This window comes from Felis catus, chromosome F1 (genome assembly GCF_018350175.1).
Source record: "Felis catus isolate Fca126 chromosome F1, F.catus_Fca126_mat1.0, whole genome shotgun sequence".
NCBI lineage: Eukaryota > Metazoa > Chordata > Mammalia > Carnivora > Felidae > Felis > Felis catus.
The window spans coordinates 64,298,731-64,318,728 of record NC_058384.1 but is presented as its reverse complement, the minus strand read 5'-3'; the positions used below and the strand labels follow the sequence as shown (position 1 = coordinate 64,318,728).

General features: G+C 45.2%; 1 protein-coding gene across 2 annotated transcripts in view; it reads right to left on the bottom strand.

The window, feature by feature from the left end:
- COPA (COPI coat complex subunit alpha) overlaps positions 1-19,998 on the bottom strand; it is a 45,380-nt gene that overhangs the window by 9,879 nt on the left and 15,503 nt on the right. For both annotated transcript variants that reach the window (XM_011291111.4, XM_045049383.1), the window contains exons 7-17: positions 16,765-16,874; positions 15,057-15,156; positions 14,135-14,270; positions 13,608-13,690; positions 10,911-11,061; positions 9,888-9,954; positions 8,912-8,987; positions 6,952-7,034; positions 5,899-6,038; positions 5,008-5,093; positions 4,755-4,893 (exon numbers count right to left, since the gene is read on the bottom strand). In XM_011291111.4, coding sequence (XP_011289413.1) covers positions 4,755-4,893; positions 5,008-5,093; positions 5,899-6,038; positions 6,952-7,034; positions 8,912-8,987; positions 9,888-9,954; positions 10,911-11,061; positions 13,608-13,690; positions 14,135-14,270; positions 15,057-15,156; positions 16,765-16,874 — 1,171 coding nt within the window. The remainder of the gene's footprint in view (positions 1-4,754; positions 4,894-5,007; positions 5,094-5,898; positions 6,039-6,951; positions 7,035-8,911; positions 8,988-9,887; positions 9,955-10,910; positions 11,062-13,607; positions 13,691-14,134; positions 14,271-15,056; positions 15,157-16,764; positions 16,875-19,998) is intronic.

Here is a 19,998-nt window from a genome sequence, read left to right as displayed (position 1 = left end):
ATAATTTTAAACTGAACGCAAATTAAAAATGTATAATCTAGGGCGTTAAGTGCACATACTGTATTAGAAGAAACGCTGAAAACTAATGACCTCTATATACAAATACATTAGAAAATTAATAAATACAATAAAAATAAGCCAGCAACTCAAAAATTTGTTCCTTTACAAGTTAAACCAGAGTATACTTCGAAAAAATAAGCCAATCATAAAATTAAGAAATAGAAAAAAGAAACAAAATACAGAAGTTCAAGAAAGGCAAAAGCTAAATAAAATTCATAAACCTCTTATGAGTCATAAAGAAGATGTGGTTTATACTACTTGGCAATGAGAAAGAATGAAATCCTGCCATTTGTAGCAACTTGGATGGAACTGGAGGGTATTATGCTAAGTGAAATAAGTCAGGCAGAGAAAGATAGATATCATATGTTTTCACTCATATGTAGAACCTGAGAAACTTAACAGAAGACCATGGGGGAGGGGAAGGGGAAAAAAAATAGTTAAACAGAGAAGGTGAGGGGCGCCTGGGTGGCGCAGTCGGTTAAGCGTCCGACTTCAGCCAGGTCATGATCTCGCGGTCCGTGAGTTCGAGCCCCGCATCAGGCTCTGGGCTGATGGCTCAGAGCCTGGAGCCTGTTTCCAATTCTGTGTCTCCCTCTCTCTCTGCCCCTACCCTGTTCATGCTCTGTCTCTCTCTGTCCCCCAAAAAAATAAATAAACGTTGAAAAAAAAAATTAAAAAAAAAAACAAAAAACAGAGAGGGAGGGAGGCAAACCGTAAGAGACTCTTAAATACAGAGAACAAACTGAGGGTTGATGGGGGAGGCAGTGGGAGAGGGAAAAATGGGGGATGGACATCGAGGAGGGCCCTTGTTGGGATGAGCCCTAAGTGTTATATGTAAGCGATGAACCATGGGAACCTACCCCCAAAACCAAGAGCACGTTTTATATACTGTATGTTAGGCAATGTGACAATAAATTACATATTAAAAGAAAAGTAAAAATAAAAAATAAACCTTTTGTGACTCTAATTAAGAAAAAAGATAAAATGGCCAAAATAGGAATGAAAAAGGGGATATTCCTAGAGCTCCTGCAAGATGAGGGTGGGCGTAAACTTTTTTAAATGATCAAATTCCAAGAAAAGTAAAATTTACCAAAACTGACTAAAAACAAATAGAAAACCCCGACAGTCCTATAACTGTTACACAAGATAAACTGAAACTGAATCACAAAAAATCCTCCTACAAAAGAAAGTCCTAGGATGGGGGCTTCACTGGATGACTTCACTGGCAAATTCTACCCAATATTCCAGGAAGAATTAAACCCAATCTTATTACAAACTCACTAAGAGAACAGAAGAAGGTATATTATTTTCCTTATTTTGTGAAATTAGCACAACCTCAATACCAAAACCTGGCAAAGACAGAAAGAAAAAGGGAAGTCGTAGGCCAATCTCATTTACATATATACGTGGATGCAAAAACCCAAAACAAAATATTAGCAAACTAAAACTAGCAGTATCAGAAAAGGGTAAAACATCATAACCAAGTTAGATCTGTATCAAGAATACAATGTTGGTCTCATATTTTTAAAAAATCAATTTAACTCACTATACTCATCAACAAAAGGAGAAAAATCCTAGGACTACCTCAGTATATGCAGTAAAAAAAATGTTATGTAATAAAATTCAGTATTTATCTGAGATACAGCACAGACAGACATTCCTTAATAAGCAGAAGCTATCTCTAAAGAAATCTACAGCAAGCTTAGGAAATGCCAATACACTAAAAGCTTGCCCTTTAAATTGGGACCAAGACGAAAAAGTCTACTATCATCATGTGTATTCGACACTATGCTGGAGACCCTGGTCAGCGCAGCAAGACAAGGAAAATACATGAAAGTGTAAGTACCGGAAAAGAAGAAACAAACTGTCAATTACCCACAGATGCTATGATTACTTACAAAAATAAGGCAAATTACCAGAAATAATGAAAGTCTAATAAGATCTCTGAAATCAATTTAGAAACTTAATTATATTTCTAAATATCATCAGAACTTAGAAAGTTAAATTTTTAAATGGATAGTTTCCATTACATTTTTTTAATGTTTATTTTTTGAGAGAGCGAGCGAGCAAGCGAGCACAAACGGGAGGGGCAGAGAGAGAGGGGGACACAGAATCTGAAGCAGGTTCCAGGCTCTGAGCTGTCAGCACAGAGCCTGACACGGGGCTCGAACGCGCGAACCGTATGAGATCATGACCTGAGCTGAAGTCAGACACTCAACTGACTGAGCCACCCAGGCGTCCCAGATCCATTTACAAATAGCGCTGAAAACTGCCAAGTGCCTAAAATAATCTAACTAAAGAAATCCAAGATCTCTATGGAGAAAATTCTAAAAACTTTACTGAAAGATGTTCTGGAAGACCTAAATAAATTAAAAAAAAATTTTTGTTTTAAGTTTATTTATTTTGAAAGAGAGTGTGTGCAGGAAGGATAGAGAGAGAGGGAGAGAGAGAGAATTCCAAGCAGTCTCCACACTGTCAGTGTGAGGTGCCAGATGCGGGGCTTGACCTCATGAACCCGTGACATCATGACTTGAGCCAAAATTAAGAGTTGGAGTCCTGCACTGGGCTCTGTGCTGGCAGCATGGAGCATGCTTGGGATTCTTTCTGTGTCGCTCTCTCTCAAAATAAATAAAAAAAAAAAAAAGTGGATGCTTAACCAACTAAGCCACCCCGGTGACCCAATAAATTTTTTTTTTTAGAGGGAGAAGAGTGCTAAGGCAGGGAAGAGGGGCAGAGGGGGAGAGAAATTCTCAAGCAGTCTCCATACTCAGCGTGGAGCCTGATATGGGGCTTGATCTCACGACCCTTGAATCATGTCCTGAGCCAAAATCAAAATCAGTTTGACACAACTAACTGAGCCATCCAGGCGCCCCACAAAAGACCTACATAAATGAAGAGTTACTACACCATGTTTACAGACCAGGAAACTTAATATTGCGAAGATGTCAATTACGTCCAAAACAATAAACGCCCTCAATGCGTTCCCAACTGAAATCACAATAGGGCTTTTTGTTTGTTTTATTCTGCATGGAATTTCACAAGCTGATTCTAAAACTTATACTTTAAGGCAAAAACGTTTTGAAAACTTGCCCTTTCAAGGCAAAATTAATTAGGAAACAGCCTAGAACTTAAAAGAAAAATAAAAGTAGGAAAGATCTGAGAATCTGCTCTAGCATGTGGGAAGACCCCTAAAGCACAGACCACAGGAAACAGGTCCTTGCATTTCTGTAAACATGATTTATGTGTGACAAGGAAGGCACTGCAGAACTAGGGGGAAAGGCTGGTCTGTTCAGATGATGTTGGGACAGCTGAGCCTGAAAGTGAGCCCCCTCACAGCCCCTCACACCACACACAAATATCAACTTTAGGAAGATCACAGCCCTAGGTATGAAAAACAAAAGTATAGGGGTGCCTGCATGGTGCAGGTCATGATCTCATGGTTCATGAGCTCAAGCCCCACATCGGGCTCTGAGCTGACAGTGTGGAGCCTGCTTCAGATTCTCAATAAATTTCTCTCTCTCTCTCTCTCTCTCTCTCTCTCTCTCTCTCTCTGTTCCTCCCCTACTTGTGTGCTCTCGTGCTCTCTCACAATAAATTAATAAACTTTAAAAAAAAGGGGGAAAAAAGCCCAAAAAACGTATAAAGTTCTTACAACACAATATAAAAGGGGTGTCTGGTATCTGGATGGCTCAGTTGGTTAAGCGTCTAATTCTTGATTTTGGCTTAGGTCATGATCTCATGGTTGTGAGGTCAAGCCCCATGCCTGGCTCAGCCTGGAGCTCCACACTGAGCCTGCTTAGAATTCTCTCTCCTTCTCTGTATGCCCCTCCCCCACTCATGCTCTCTCCACCTCCCTCCCAAGGTAGACAAAAAAACAGCAAAAAGTTTCTACAAGAGGATACAAAAGAACGCCTTTATAGCCTTGGAGTCAATAAAGGTTTCTCAAATAAGATACAAAACCCAATATCCACAATAGGTAAGAGTCATAAATTCAACTATATTAAAATAACAACATCTATTCATCAAAGGATAGGATATCATGAAAAGAATCAGAAGACAAACTATGGAATGGAAGGAGGCATTAAGATTTGTAACATGTAGGCCAGACAAAGGACTGACACTCAAATATATGAAAAACTCCTAAAATAACCAGGATAGATAACCCATTAAACAAAAACAGATAAAAGTCCTGAACAAAATTCACAGAAAAGGGAACCCTGAGGGGTGGTCAACTGGAAAGTTGCTCACTCTCATTAGGAATCAGAGAGTGGAAAAGCTAAATGACAGTGAGATGCCATCACAAATCCACCATAAAGACAAAAGAAGTCTGACAAAGCCAAGTGTTGGCCAGGATGACAAGCGAGGAAGCTTTGATACGATGCTGATGGCCGTGCAAATCGGTACAGCCACTTTGGAAAGCAGTTTCACATTACCTAGTAAATGTGAAGATACGCATACTCTATGATCCAGCAATCTGGTTCCGGACACTCCAGAGAAATGTGTGTGTATGCACCGGAACACATGTAGAAGACTGTTTAAGAGAACACTTTAGCACAGTGGCAAAATCCTAGAAATAACTCAAATATCCCTGTAGAGCAGAGCGGATAAACTGTGGTATGTTACATCCCTTGAGACAGGACAGTGATTTTAAGAAGCTACCTTCTCCCACTCTGTGTATCAGAGAATTCACTTACCCAGTGGTGACGGCATATTTGATGTGGTTGCTCGTGGTATAGATAAATACCCCACTCTCATCCCAGGCCCCACTCTTGACGCGAATGTTCTCATGAATGTTACACAGAGCCTCCAGTTTGCGGTTACAGATCACAATGGCTGTAAGAGGCAAAGGGCATGAGTACTCTGCTGGACAGGGTGAGTGAAGCAGGCTGGCAGGGATGGGAGCGCAGGACTGGTGTCTACACCAGGGTGGGTATAAGGGAGACTCACCATGTTTGGCCAGTAGTGCTACATGGGACATGTCTGCTGACCAGATAACGTATTTCACCTTGGAAATCTTCACAGATGCCAGAGTCCTGGGGCAGAGAAAGGCGAACGTGAGCGGACCTGACTCCAAAGTCCCAGGTTACGACCTACATCCTTTTCATCACCAAATTAAACCCTAATTTCTTAAAATAATACCAACTAGGGGCACCTGGGTGGCTCAGTCGGTTAAGCGTCCCACTTCAGCTCAGGTCATGATCTCACAGTTTGTGAGCTCGAGCCCCCTGTCAGGCTCTGGGCTGACCGCTCAGAGCCTGAAGCCTGCCTGCTTCGGATTCTGTGTGTGTGTGTGTGTGTGTATGTGTCTCTCTCTGCCCCTCCCCTGCTCGCCTTCTGTCTCTCTCTCACTCAGAAATAAACACTAAAAAATATATATTTAAAAAAATAAAAAATAATACCAAATAAACAGTCCCTGTATTGTAGCTGAGCGACAGAAACACTTCGGCTCACACTGTAGGCTCCCCCCGCACACCTCCCGGCCGTCAACTCCCCGTCCCTCAGGGATTTGTGTACGTCTGATCTCACCAGAGGACTATAAGCTCCTTTAAGCACAGGACGCCACTCATCCCTACGTGCCCGTGATTCTAAGTGCCGAGAGCATTCTTTGTTCAGGTAAGTGCTCCAAAAACAGATAAATAAGGCCCTCACTGTTAACGCTATTGGGTACGGACAGGATGGACAGTGATCACAGAGGGGAAAAGTGGCAAGAAAGAGTCTCGGAGTTACACACAGAAGTGGTCAAGCCTGAGGCGAACTTACTGGGGGAACAGCTCCCACTACAGACGTCCACTCCCATCCACTACATGCCTGTCTGCTTAGGGGCACCTGACATGTTACCGCTTCTGTTGTACGTCAAAGAGCGTGATGGATTCTGCATCTCGGAGCAGGAGGTTTCCTGTGCCAGCATAAAAGATCTCATCGCAGTTGGGCACCTGTACCTTTTTGGTGATCTCATTCTTCAGATTCTTGATCAGAAGCTGAAATAATTATCACAACTGGGGTTATCGGAAATGTGTGCTCATAAGATGATGACAGCTGACAACACGCCTCAGCAACTGTCCCTTGGTTTCAATAAACCAAGTTAGGGGGCGCCTGGGTGGCACAGTTGGTTAAGCGTCTGACCCTTGATCTCGGCTCAGGTCACGATCTCACAGTTCGTGAGCTCAAGCCTCGCATCAGGCTCTATGCTGAAGGTATGGAGCCTGCTTGGGATTCTGTTTCTCCTTCTCTCTTCCCCTCCCCTGCTTGTGCACGCACATGCACTCTCTGTCTCTCAAAATAAATAAACGTTAAATCTACTCTTTCAAAAAATAATAGCAATAAATAAAATAAACCAAGTTCGGGTGTTTTCTGTCCGGGCCGGTCACCATTTTGGCAGACCACCCTAACCAAGACCCTCTCTGGAGGCCCTGACAGCTTCTGTTTCTTCCCTCAACTGAAATACCCCGAGAAGTCCAACTAACCCCCGAATTCCTCCATCAATCAGAGCGAGAACGGTACTTCTGGGCTGGGGCTTACATCTGTGTTACACATTTTCTTGAGATCTTTGTTTCTCTCGCTCAGGATCACTTCCACTTCAAGTACCAATGAGGGTAGTTAGGATAAAAAAGGAATTACTCCTCACCCAGACCACCGCTTTCAAATCTGACATTTTTTGGCTTCTGTTTTGTCAACAGTGTCTTTACCTTTGTTCTCAAACCCAGACCCACAGTGACCATCAAGCCAATCAAGTCAATGTTAAGGCTCTTTGTCTCCCAAGGGGACTGTGGTATCTGCACGATGATCACAGCTCCCCAGGGGAGAGGAGAAAGAGAACATGCTCTTTCCTCATGCAATACACCACTGCCCCCACACTTCCCAAATCAGTTTCCCCTTTCTGCCCTAACTCACCGAATGCATCCGATCCAGGACAGCAAACCGGTTTCGAGCAACCCAAACGGCCGTCAGGCCTGAGGATCGTTTCCCTTCGGGAGCTGAGAACAAAACCAAAGGGCGGGAAGCGTGTGGCGAGCCACTGGCAGGTGACTCAGGCGCCGCGGAGCTGCCCGTCTTGCTGGCTGCCACGCCCGCTTTGCCGGTTCAGCTGCTTCCTGACTAATTCAGCTGTAACCCGAGGCTACCGTCAGTGACTTTTCCCCACCGGTCCCCTCCAAACTCCAACCTCCACCCTGCCAAGCCTCTTCTCTCCAGGCCAAGTGGCTGCCTGTCAGCCAACACCGGGTACTGGCACAGGGACCGCCCATCTTGGGAGACAGCACACTCCATCGAGCTAACGAGCAGGGCCTCGCTGGCCAAGCTGTGGCGCGGCAAGCAGCCTGTCAGTGTCCAGGACCTCCTGTCTCAACAAGCTGGAGTGGAGACAGAGCCCCCTCCCCAGGACGCAGCTGCTCTGCTGCTTTTAACATGCAAATGCAGACCCCCGGTAGAGCAGGGTGGGGCAGAGCGCTCCCAACTGAATCTTGACAGGCAGATGAGCTCGGTGCCGGGCAGGATTTAGCACCAAGCCTTGCTCCGTAAATGTCACTCACTCGCATCACCCTGAAGAAAGTTATGAAATGTTCCTCGGTTCCCAAACATCTCACTGGCTGACTATGAGTCCGAATGGGCACTCCACCCTCGGGGAAACTTCAAGGGTCGTGCACAGAAGGACGCGCCGAAACACCCGTATACGAGCCCATCGGCAGCGAAGTGGACAAAACGTGCTGGCCAGCCTCGCTTTGTGCCCCTCTGGCACCTGCGGTGACAGGCAATTCTAATCATGACCAACACCCCCGTTTTCCAGGGGCTGGGGAGCCACATTATTCGAGCTTTTGGTCTTTCTCTTCCTCTCTGCTGCCTAGCACCGGGCTGCACCTTTACACCTTTGCCAATCATTACCTCCTTTGAAAAATGGAGAAGATAAGACCTAAGTGGTAATAAAGCAAAACTAAGAAACAATCGTGAATGCGTGGGGAAAAAGAACAAGGAGGTGGGTAGGGAGGGGCATAATCACAATTTGATCAGAAATGGCTTAATTGTTTAACTTATAGGGGAGACTGTTACGGATACCAAAGACACACAAGTTCCCTGTCCTTTCACCAAGACCACACTTTCAAAAAAGAGTGAACCGTATTAGCAAACAATCATGACACAGTGAGTGGCACCTGCAAAAGGGCCAGAGCTAGCAAAATTACTTCTTGCAATCTGCTCATGGAGTCTAAAATATCATAAAAGTGAGCCAGTAAGGTGAGGACCCAAGAAAGCCTCTATAAAGCTACGGGAGGAAGCGGACTGAAAAGAGCCTAAGTGAGACACATCCATTCTGGAAGGCTGTCGGCAAATCCTAACAGGAAGGACAGCGACAAGGGCTGGCGGTGATGGACGAGGTAGACAGGGGTCTCAGCTGGATCCTGGGATCCCTGGCGGGGTGTGGGGCTGTTAGCAGCCTCATTTCTTTGACATGCAAAGGAAGCAAATCGGATCTGGATGTGGATGGGAGAGCATAAATCCCCAGTCCCAGGATGAGACATTGCAAGATTGGAACCACATTCTTAAATAAATGAAACTACCAGGGTGAAAGTCATATCGGCTGACAATAAACTAGGATAACATGCTGTGCTGAAAGGGAAAATGGAGAGTTTCTAATAACCAAATTATAAAATATATATATCTAGCTGGAGTAATAAAATGGAGGAGGAACATGAATATTTCACACCATGGTCGCCTCTGATGCAACTGTCAGCAGCACCTGCCAACAGACACGAGTGATGTGACCGTGGCCTGGGGAGGGAATGTGAAAAACTTGAAGAGGCGCGACAGCGCGGCGGCGGAGAGCTGTGCGCGAAGCCGGGCAGACACAGGGGGCACCTACCGTCGGGATTCTGGGAATCCGCGTCCTTGGGGATGGTGTACAGGTCGTAGGTGCTATTCTCCAAGTTGCTGGCTCTCTGTAGAGGAAACAGGAATCAGATGGTGACAGGAACCCAAGACAGCAGTTTATTCTGACAGAGGAAACCGCGCCGTCACACAACGATGTGTAGCCATCCCTTTCTCACCCGTCATCCACAGGGACAGGTGGACGTGTCTAGAGCTAGCAGTTCTCAGACTCGTCGCCAAAGAACTCGGAATTCATGTCACTTCATATTTTTTGTATCCTCCAAAGGTTTATGCAGATATTATTTGAAAGGCAGCAAGGACTGCTCTTGACTCCACACGTTAATAAACTAAATCCCCAGTATTCTGGTGCTCTACCTAAGTATACTCGTCAACTTAAAAGTTTGTTCAAGGGGGAAAAAAAAATCAAAGACGACAGTAAACACAACTCCCAGGGAAAAAATGTTAAGACTCTTAGATATTGAACAAAGAACGGGATTAGACACACTAGAAGTCATACGGGGAAAGACAAGTTTTCGTTCTTTTTAACTTGGCAAACAGGGCACTCAAACTAGAATGTCATTCCTCTCTTTCCCCCAAATTACACAGCAAGAAGTACGGGGGCTACTTGCTGCCCCTGAAGGCAACTTCACTGAAAGGCACCCCTCCTCCAGGTCAGCTCTGCTATTTTTGCCCCCGTGAAGGAATGAAGACAAGCATCCTCGATTCGGGTCATTCATCTTGAGGCTGCGTTACGTGTAGAAATTGCCAGCCTTAGTGTAGATGTAAGTTCACAAACCCCTGACATGCTTATGGTAACTGGAGCTGACCTGGTTTGAGGCTGCTTACTGTGTTAGCCCTCTCAAAATGACCACTACAGAGCTTCTAAACGGCCACTAGAGTTTTCCTAAGGGCATGAGAAAGAGGCCTACGGAAAACGGGAAGATCCTAGGAGGACAGCAGGGGTCACATACCGTACACAACAGGACTGCATTTTCTGCTGGATTGTACGACATATTGAACACCGGGAACTTGGAACCACTAGGGATGTACATGGAAAAAGAGAAAATGAGGAAGGGGAGTAAGGACGGAAGGAAGAAAGGCATGACTCCCACATCTCTTACTTACCCAATCTTTACACATGTAACTCATCACTTCCATAATCAGGAATAAAAATAAACATTCCATCTACTCTCTTCCTTCTTTCAAGGCCAGGACACCCCTAGCTCAGCTTTGACAAACAGTTTAAAAAAGGCAAACCCTGGTACAGGTCCGATTTTTCAACGGAACGTAGGGTCAGCACTCGCTGCAGTGAGCGGGACTGGGTCTTCTTGGGGACAAATTCCTACACATAACTGCAGGGGACACCACAGAGCAACGTGATGGGCTCTGTCTCTGGCTAATTTGTCCCGTCCCTTGGAGTGTTCACATAAACCCATCTTTTTATTGTAGTAATGCCGGAGGGTGGTTATCAAAGCCTCGTGCCAGAGCCTGCCACCATCAATGTTTCAGCATGCTGATGCAGCTGGCCCTCCGAAAGGACAGTTTTTTGCCAGACATCCCAGAGCTGATCACATCTTCAGAGTGAAGAGCTTCCAGAGACGTATATTCTAGTTTAGAGTTGTATGCGTTTTGCTGGAAAGCAAAGCAAAGTCACAGAAATGCCAAACACAGGCAAAAAGGCCTGTCACCAAGTCGGGCCACTCTACCAGGAAACTTTCTCTGGTTCGCAAGAAACCCGGCCGACTGTGGCAGTAGTGATGTCCTGTGCACAGGCTCACTAGCATTCTAATCAGGGAAACTGCCCTTCTCTTCATGGCCTCCTCCTTGCCCACCATGCTCCTGGGGTTTAAACTGAGCAGCTTCCCCAGTGGGGACTTGATCTGCGACAGGAGAGGAGACCCAAAACGTCATCAAAAGAACAGAATTCTATTTGCGGGTATCGCAGTGTGGTGACAGATCAGAGGGTCTGGCGGGAGGAAACACGTCTGATTTACCTCCGCAGCTGCATCACCGCTACATCTTTGGAGCTGTTGAAATCCAACTGACGTAAGAATCGGTCCTTGACATAATGTAGCATATTGCCATGAACAGCGTAGGCTGGCCTTTCCCGTTCCAGTTTAAACACAATCATGCCACCATCATGGCCTGGGGCACAGGGAGGAGAGAGGAAAGAATTAGCTGAAGGCAAGAAAGCAGGCTGGAAACAGGAGATACACGAGGATGAGGATTATATATGTGCTAAAAACAAAGGTACCTAAATGTGTCCTTTATTTGTCTACATTCCCACAGTTGTTAGAAGCTTCCCTCAAATCAATTTCTGTGAATCCTTTTCTAATACTCTACCTAACACTGTCACGTTTACACACACCCTCCTCTGTGTTCTCCTAACACCTTGTACAAAGTTCCATCACACTGAAAGTAAACAGACAGGATTACATCAAACTAAAAGGCTTCTGCACAGCGATGGAAATCATCAAGATGCAAAAGCAACCAACCTGCTGAATAAATGGGAGAAAATATTTGCAAACCAAATATCCAATAAAGGGTTAATGTCCAAAATATAAAAACAACACAACTCAATATAAAGACAGAAAACCACACACAAACAACCCAATTCGAAAATAGGCAGAGGACTTGAATAGACATTTCTCCAAAGACCTACAGATGGCCAGCAGGCATATGAAAAGGTGTTCAACGTCTCTAATCACCAGGGAAATGCAAATCAAAACCACAATGAGACATGGGCTCATACCTGTCAGAGTAGCTAGTATTAAAAAGACAAGAAATAACAGTGCTGGCGAGGATGTGGAGAAAAGAGAACCCTTGTGCACTGCTGGTGGGAATGTAAACTGGTGCAGCCACCGTGGAAAACAGTATGGAGGTTCCTCAAAAATTAAAAATAGAACCACCATATGATCCAGCAATTCCATTACTGAATATCTATCTGAAGAAAACAACAGAAACACCAATTTGGAGAGATACATGCCTCTCCATGTTCACTGCAACATTATCTACAGCAGCCAAGATATGGAGGAAGCAACCTAAGTGTCCCAGGGCTGGTAAATGGATAAAGAAGATGTGGTACACACACACACACACACACACACACACACACACACACACGCCTATTACTCGACCGTAGAGAATGAAGTCCTGCCACTTACAACGACATGGATGGACCTAAAGGAATTAGGCTAAGTGAAGCGAGTCAGAACGACTAATGTTAAGATTCCACTTATACGTGAAATCTAAAAAAAGAATACATGAACAACAACAACAAAACAGAAACAGACTCCTAGGTACAGAAAACAAACTGGTAGTTACCAAAGGCTGGAAGTGGTAGAGAGTGACCAAAATAGGTAAAGGGGATTGAGAGGTATAAATATCCAGGTATAAAATAAGTAAGTCCCTAAGGACGTGATGCACAGCTTAAGGAATATAGTCCATGATACTGTAGTAACTTCACGTGGTGAGAGATGGTAACTAGACTTAATCATGGGGATTACCTGGTAATATATAAAAATATCGAATCACTACCACGTAAACCTGGAACTAACAGGCTATATATGTCGATTATGCTTCGATTCAAAAAACAAAAAGCCTCTAGCATCGCACTTAGCATCCTGCACTGTAATGAAGTCCACCAGCTCCACTATCCCACGAGCTCTGGAAGACGGGAATTATGGTCACTTCCAAGCATCCCCAGTCCCTAGCAAACAGCAAGGACATAAAGGTTTCTGCTGAACGGGGATACTAGTTTAAAAAGCCTTTCTTTTCTTTTTTTAATGTTCTCCTTTTCCCTACTAGCATCATCCGTCTCTCAGAGAGACCGTCCACCTCTGTCGGCTCTCCACGCGTAAATCAGATCATTCGCTTCCCTCCCCAGCCGCTTCCGATGACCTCCCGCCCGCCCGTTCAGAAGAAAATCCTCAGTCTAACCCCGGCCTTGCCTGCAAGGCGGAGCACAGCTGGGCCTGCTCTTCCTCCCGGACTACTGGGCCCCTACTCACCGCGCTCCCGCTGGCCTCTCCGCCGTCTGTCTCACGCGCGCTCACCGCCCCCCTCAGACCCCCGGCCCCGCAGCCCCGCGCCCGCCTCACACACACTCTCCTCACACACACTCGGAGTCTCACGCGGCCCCGCCCGCCCAGGGCCTGCCACCTCCTCACTTTCCTGAACGGCCGGTCCCCGCAGCCGTCCCCCTCTGCGCGCCTCTGGCTGAACGTTTCTCCAAAGCCTCCTCTGCGTGTTCATTGCCTTATGGTCCCTCTCCCCTCACCACAAATAACATTCCATAGAGTCAGGGACGCGGCCTCGGGCACCGCTCTACCAGCAGCATCCAGACCAGGGCCCAGCGCTCAGGGCGCATCTGCTACCTGCGTGACTGCTGCTTAGCCGCCAGCGCTGCAGCCGGAGAACGCCGAGCGTCCACCATGAGCCTCCTGACTTTTCAAAGAGGATGGGCTTTATTGCCCAGCGGACCCGGGTGGAGACAGAACACTACACGAAGGGTCCTCCAGGACGGTAAGGGGGACAGACAGACAAGGGCTTCGGCCATGTGGCTCTGAGAATCCCATATCCCCTTCTCATCCTACTCTGTGTCCAGCGGAGTCAGAGCTAACGGAGCATCATGCTCAAGTCTTACAAACTCTGAACTTCAACGAGGAAAAAAGAGAAGAAATGACCCTTACCTGCCGCAAAGAGGTTCAGGTTGGGGTGGGCGGCCAGGACCCAGAAACGATCGTGGTCCCTGCGGAAGGTCTGAACCCCAGTCCTAGGAAAGCAACAGGTAAGCAAAAAAAAAAAAAAAATACTAATTTCTGAGACATCTCCAGCCTATCACATACAAGAGCACTGAGTGGGAGTCAGCAAAACCTCACTGGTCCTATTATTCTGAATTCCAATTTCCTCTTATTCATCATGATTTCCCGTTACGCTACCTTCACTGCGTATTTCTTATGTCTCTAGCTACAGAAGAACATGCTTAAATTTGGAGGAGAAAAGAATGCGCGTGGAGATTGTATTTGATGGGCAATCTGTAAATGCTGGCTGATCTCCAGGCCCCCTCGAGCTTTCCTAACACCGGATCTGACCTCTCCATATGCTGAAGATGGTTAAGAGGCACACAGAAGCAGTCTAATCTAACTGGCAGGAGACAGAACGAGACAGAGGAGGGCCTTCCCCCCAGCTGTGGTCAACACCATCGTAACCCCCTTACCTCTTGGACATATCCCAGACGCGGATGCTCTTGTCCTCAGAATTGCTGAGGATCAGCTCTTGGCGAGGGTGGAAGACGGCACAAGACACGTTGTTGTAATGACCGCGACAGGTGTCAACCTCCCACGCCTTTGACTCTAAAGGACCAAAAAGAATTAGATGATCTCTCACAACTCCCTACTACTACAGGTTTAGGATTTAAAATGATGGCATCTCAGTTGGTTGAGGGTCTGACTCTTGATTTTGGGTCAGGTCATGATCCCAGGGTCATGAGATGGAGTATCAGGCTTCTTGCTGAGCACGGAACCTGCTTAAGATGCTCTCTCTCCCTCTCTCTCTGCCCCCTCCCCCACTCGCGCGTCCTAAGATAAAAAATTTAAAAATTAATAAAATAAAATTATGGCATCTCTAACCAAATGCTAAGTATACTTCAAAACGTTAAATCAGCAACTTCTTTCTAAAATGGCAATTTTCTCCATTTAAGCCTCTGAATCTCTACGCGTTTGTTCTTCCATTCTGACCCTCCTATCAATAACAGCACCTCTTCTCCATCATTCTTTATCCTCTTACCCTGTCTTACTTGTCACTAGCTGTCACGACTGAATAAATATACAAGTTCCATATGCTTTAGTCACCTTTGTATCTTCAGAGCCTTGAACAGTGACTAGAACAAAGCAGGTACTCAACCAACAAATATTTTTTGAAAGAATAAATTCTTCCACTTAACTGTGTTCTGACTCCCCCAAATCAGGATGCCTCAAAAACAGGAAAATAGAGGATGGGGCAATTTTTGTGCTCCTAGGATTAGCACAACCATCTAAGGTAGGAAAACGGGTCGTGAAGTCCGGACGACCTGGCTACGTCACCTTGCTGGCCAGCAGTCCATTTTTTGGACACAGTGATACTGTCACTGGTTTACTCACCGTTCATGCGCCAGATTTTCACTTGGCGGTCATCTGCCCCAGATACAATAAGGGGCATAGTGGGGTGGAAGGCAGCCCAGTTTACTCCGCGATCATGACCCTGCGGAAAACAAGAAGTGGTTCTTCTAAAATGCCTTTATAACTATTACTCAAAGCAAACTGAAGGGCCACGCTGGTGGTTATAGAAGATGTCTCTGACTTCTACTCTTCCTGTGAAAAGATGCGAGGGGTGATGCTATTCTAAGGTATGAACACGAGAGCCACCATGTCAACCCATCCAATATTACATCCAAGTTCTCATGGCAACTCCCAGATCTTTCTCCTCCCAAGTTCAGCTTCATTTGCATTTGGGATATACTGCCTAGTTTTACCTACTTACATATTATTTCCCCAACTCATTATTAACATCTCGAGAACAAAGACCAATTTTATAACTTACTGAGGAAACGTGGCTGGGAAACTCTCAGCTGAGTCCCAATATCCTGTTAGGAAACGTGTAAGGTCAAAACTATTTTCATAATAATGTTAAGACATGATTTGCCTTTTTCACTCTTACTCTCTCATGAGAGTAGAGTTTTCCAGAGGGCTACGTTGATGTGGTGATATCACTGTTTTCACAGCTAATGGAATGTGTGCTTTTGTATTTCGTGTTTTAAAAAAATAAAAATAAATTTTTAAAAAAGGTGTTTTTTTTTTTTTAATTTGAGAGAGAGAGAGAGAGAGAGAGAGAGAGAGAGAGAGAGAGAGAGAATCTTAAGCAGGCTCCACACTCAGTGCAGAGCCTGACACAGGGCTTGATCCCACGACCCTAGGATCATGACCTGAGCCGAAGTCAAGAGTTGGACTCAACCAACTGGGTCTCCCATGCACCCCCCAAAGATAAAAAGTTGTTGGTTTTAATTTCAAATATGGTAAAAACTCAAAGATATAATAAACCCCATGAACAACTCTTTGGGGTCCTCAGTAAGTTTTAAGAGTATAAAGAGGTTCTCAGACCACAAAGTTTAAGGACTGCTGCTCTTAAGGTATCTTGCACTTTATTTATAGTTATATTCTGTACCGTGGCAAGATCATAGAAAAGGCAGTTTCAAATTGGCAGTGTTTTTGGGAGACTTCATGCTGTGGTTAAAATCCCCTGGGTTTTGGAGTCCGACCCAAGTTCAAATCCTAGTTCTTCCATTTACTAGATACGTTTGGATTTTGGTAAACTGCTCAATTTCTCTAAATCTCCATTTTTTTTTCATCTGTAAAATGAGGTTGATAATATCCATTTCACTGGACAGCTGACAGGATTAAATTGAGTATTTTGAAAAATCTAGTTTCCTTCTCTAATGCTCTTCCATTTTCCCACCATGCACACAAGTGACTTACATCTGGCTGGTCCTCAACGAGTACATCTCCCCTCCCACCAGCCCCACTTTCACCGGAGGCCTGAGAATGGGCTCTGCTGCGGGATGGTGACAGCATCTACGCCGGCCTTCTCCCTCTCTCCCCACCGGGTTTAGCAGGTGACGTGACCCTCCCTCAGGTGGCACAGAAACTTCACGTCTCCCGGCTCACGGACTATTCTATTTCCAGTGCCTCAAAACCATGCCCGGTACTTAACGGGCACCGCACAGATCTCTGTTGAAGGAACGAACAAGTAAGTGGCCACTTCCTGTTTCCCAGAGAGGAGCCCAGAGCAGCCTCGGGCTGTGAAGGTAAGTACCTCCAGCACGTGCTTCACCACCGCATCCGTAGTTCCAAACAGATCAACCCCGGTGATTCCTCTCACATCGGACTCCACTGCGCCAGGGGACAAGTTCTTCTTCCTCAGACCTTTGAAGGGACAAGGAGTGGGATGAAAGACACAGAACAGTGTTACCAAAGAGAGCACGGTCACAGAGGCACAGGAAGCGACAGTGATACGACTAGTGTTAAGGAAAAGGAAGGGAAAAGCAATCTAGAGAGATCGAAAAAAGAGGAGACTCAAGAGCTCCTATGTGTTTCTTTCTAAAGACGTTCAAAACATTAAAGTACGTTCACTAACCACTCTTTTAACAGACCCACTACTGGGCTGTCTTCCCAGAGGACGACAACCCAAACCTCGGACACAGTGAACTTCCTCAACAAGCCTCACCTCAAGAGCAGTCTATTGGAATTTCTAGTCTTTTCTGTTCTTGAAATGTGACCTCAGATGATGACCGTTCCACTTTCACTTTCAACTTTGTGACGACTATAGCAACTTTTCTTCCATCATCTCAAAAACGTTTGAGTGCTTCTCAAACTGGCAGCTGTTAGGCACCTCATGGGGAGGTTCCAAAGCCGATATGGACACGAGACCTACTAAATACTAAATGGCTCTTTGGTGGATGAAGAGTGTAAAAGTACAAACCATGCAAGAAGTGTCCTCATTCTCCTATGGGACTCCTGGGCTGAGAGCAAAATGATCAGAACTGTCATGTCTTTTTCGTTTCAGATTTTTATTTAAACTCTACCTAGAGCGTAACTGTCATGTCCCTTTAAGCTCTTACATAAGAAAGCTGGTTACAGATCTGAATACGTGTATTTTGCCATTAAAACTTTGGGAGGCTAGTTTCACCGGGAGGAACTACCCATAATTTGAAAACAACAGAAAAAAACCCCCAGAGTAAGAAGAGTCTTATTTGTGTAGGACCCAAATTTATGGCTCAACTACACCTATCTTTAAAAGCTATCTGCGGTACAGTCACAACCAAAATTATGCTAACAATACGACTACCTTACATTTGAAAGCACTTTGTGATTTTCAGAGCACTCTCTACCATGTTATATAATTGATCCTGATAACGGCCTTTTGAAACAGGCAAGCAGATATAATTATACCAGTTTATAAACAAAATAGAATAGGGACTAAAATTTTATCTTTTAAAGCATCTGTGGAGGAAAGAGGAATTTGGAACTACTGGCACTTGTAAAATTAAAAACAAGTATCCATAATTTGGAGGAAAATAAAAGCTATCATTGAAAATAAAACCTACGTCATTTTAAGCCTAAATTATGGCATCTGCGGGAAAATATAAACATTTAAGTTTAATGATTATAGTTCTGTTTGTTGTTTTAAAATTACAGTATGTCTCTTCTACTCCAGCAGCATGTAAACGTCAGCACTGGAGAGGCAGGTGCTTAAAAGGACCCGACAGTGTTAATGATCTCGTCCCGTCCAAGATAAGCATCAACAGGTGGGAGAAATAAAGCCGATGCTGTCACAAAAATGCACTCTCCACGGCTTCATAAATACGTTGTCAAAGGGATGCCTCTTCCCGTTTACTTCGCTGGTCTCTTTAATGGGATCTGCCCACTTCTTCTAATGAGTCTGGTATACGAAACAGATTCAAAGGAAGACACAAAGACAGACAGCGGTGAGAGACTTCACCTCCAATAAGCGTCAACAAACACATTAAAAGGAAAGCGTATGACAGAATGCAAGGCTTTGCTGCACTTGCTGTCATGATCCAGGAAAGAGGAAGAGCAATAAAAACAGACAGATGAACAGTGACAGGCAGTGAAGAGATACTTAGAGAAGAAACAGTTGAGCCTTCGACAAGCCACTCACTACGACTGAACGACAGATGGAAAATTTCTACAGCAGCTACTCAAATCCAGAGGGAAGGGAGTCCACTCTCAGACTGGACCAGTTTGACGCATGCTTCCCAATGGGGACCAGGGGAAGTAGTAAAAAGAGAGGAATGAGGACAGGAATTGGCAGCAAGTTAATACTTTTTTTAGTCATCATCGCAAAGATTAAGCCTGAATTACATGGGCTTGACATGCAAAGGTGGAAGCACATTGAGATAATTTAACTGGCAGTTTACTTGGAAGATCAGGCCAAAAAAATAACCTGCCTCCTACACGTAGATTATAAATACACTCTGTTTTTAACACATATTTTTGCCAGGCTAACAGAAAAGATTCAGGTTAAGTAAGCCCCATGGGGCTCGGTTCTCATGGGACAGATAACAAGGACACAGGTTTTCCTTTAAAATTTGTTTCCTTATTGCTCATCTAACTCAGAGAGCTAGACATGCCGAAAAATTAGAATTTTGAGCAGTCCTTTAACTGTGAGGGTGTTCATTCTCTGACTCAGAACGAACTTTTCCTCTCTCAGAATTACCACCTCTGGTCCCTAACAGATCTGAAAGGTAATCCCTCTTCCTGTATTCAGACTCATCTGAACTCAGGCGAAAATAACTCTGCTAAAAAGAGTATGCTGGTTTGCAGAAGAGGAGAGAATAAATGTAAAAGTCTAACTCGGAGCTCCACTTGGTTAGAGACCAAAGCATTTCCTTTCACTCTGGTTAAGGGGTTACTAGAAGTCGAGAGAGCTGTGAGGAGAGAAAAACACTCAGAAATGGCGGAGAGAGCAACAGCGTTAGTGCAGCCAGTTAGCACAAAACTCCCGGTATCGCTTACGCTAAATAAGGACAGCATTGCAAAATTATTATAGCGCATCCACGCACTGCACACATTCACGAGCCAGTATAAGCCCCAGCTGGGGTCCACACTCTCCCCCTCTCTTCTCTGATTTCAGGCCCCGAATTCTGATGTGAAAATGTTCTCCAGCCTACAAAAGTCAAGAAAAGGATTTCTGGCCTTGGGCACTTCAGGTTACCAGCGAGAACCCATCCACCTAACTGTCCCAATCGCTTCAGCCAGGCCACAGGCACCTGCCGCGCCGGCATCGGGCGGCGTAAACACCGCTCCCAGAGCGCGGCAGTAGGAGGCCCTGCTCAGCCCGGTGCTCTACGGACAGAATTAAGCCCTACTGGCCAAAGCAGCAGTTTATGCAGATGACAAATTAACTTCTTTATGACCTACAGTGGCATTAGCTACGTACCATCTCATAAGAACTGAGAAAACAGTCGCTCCAAGCATTGAGTAGCACTTAATTCTGTCACAGAACTCTGGCTGGGAAAGGCTATTC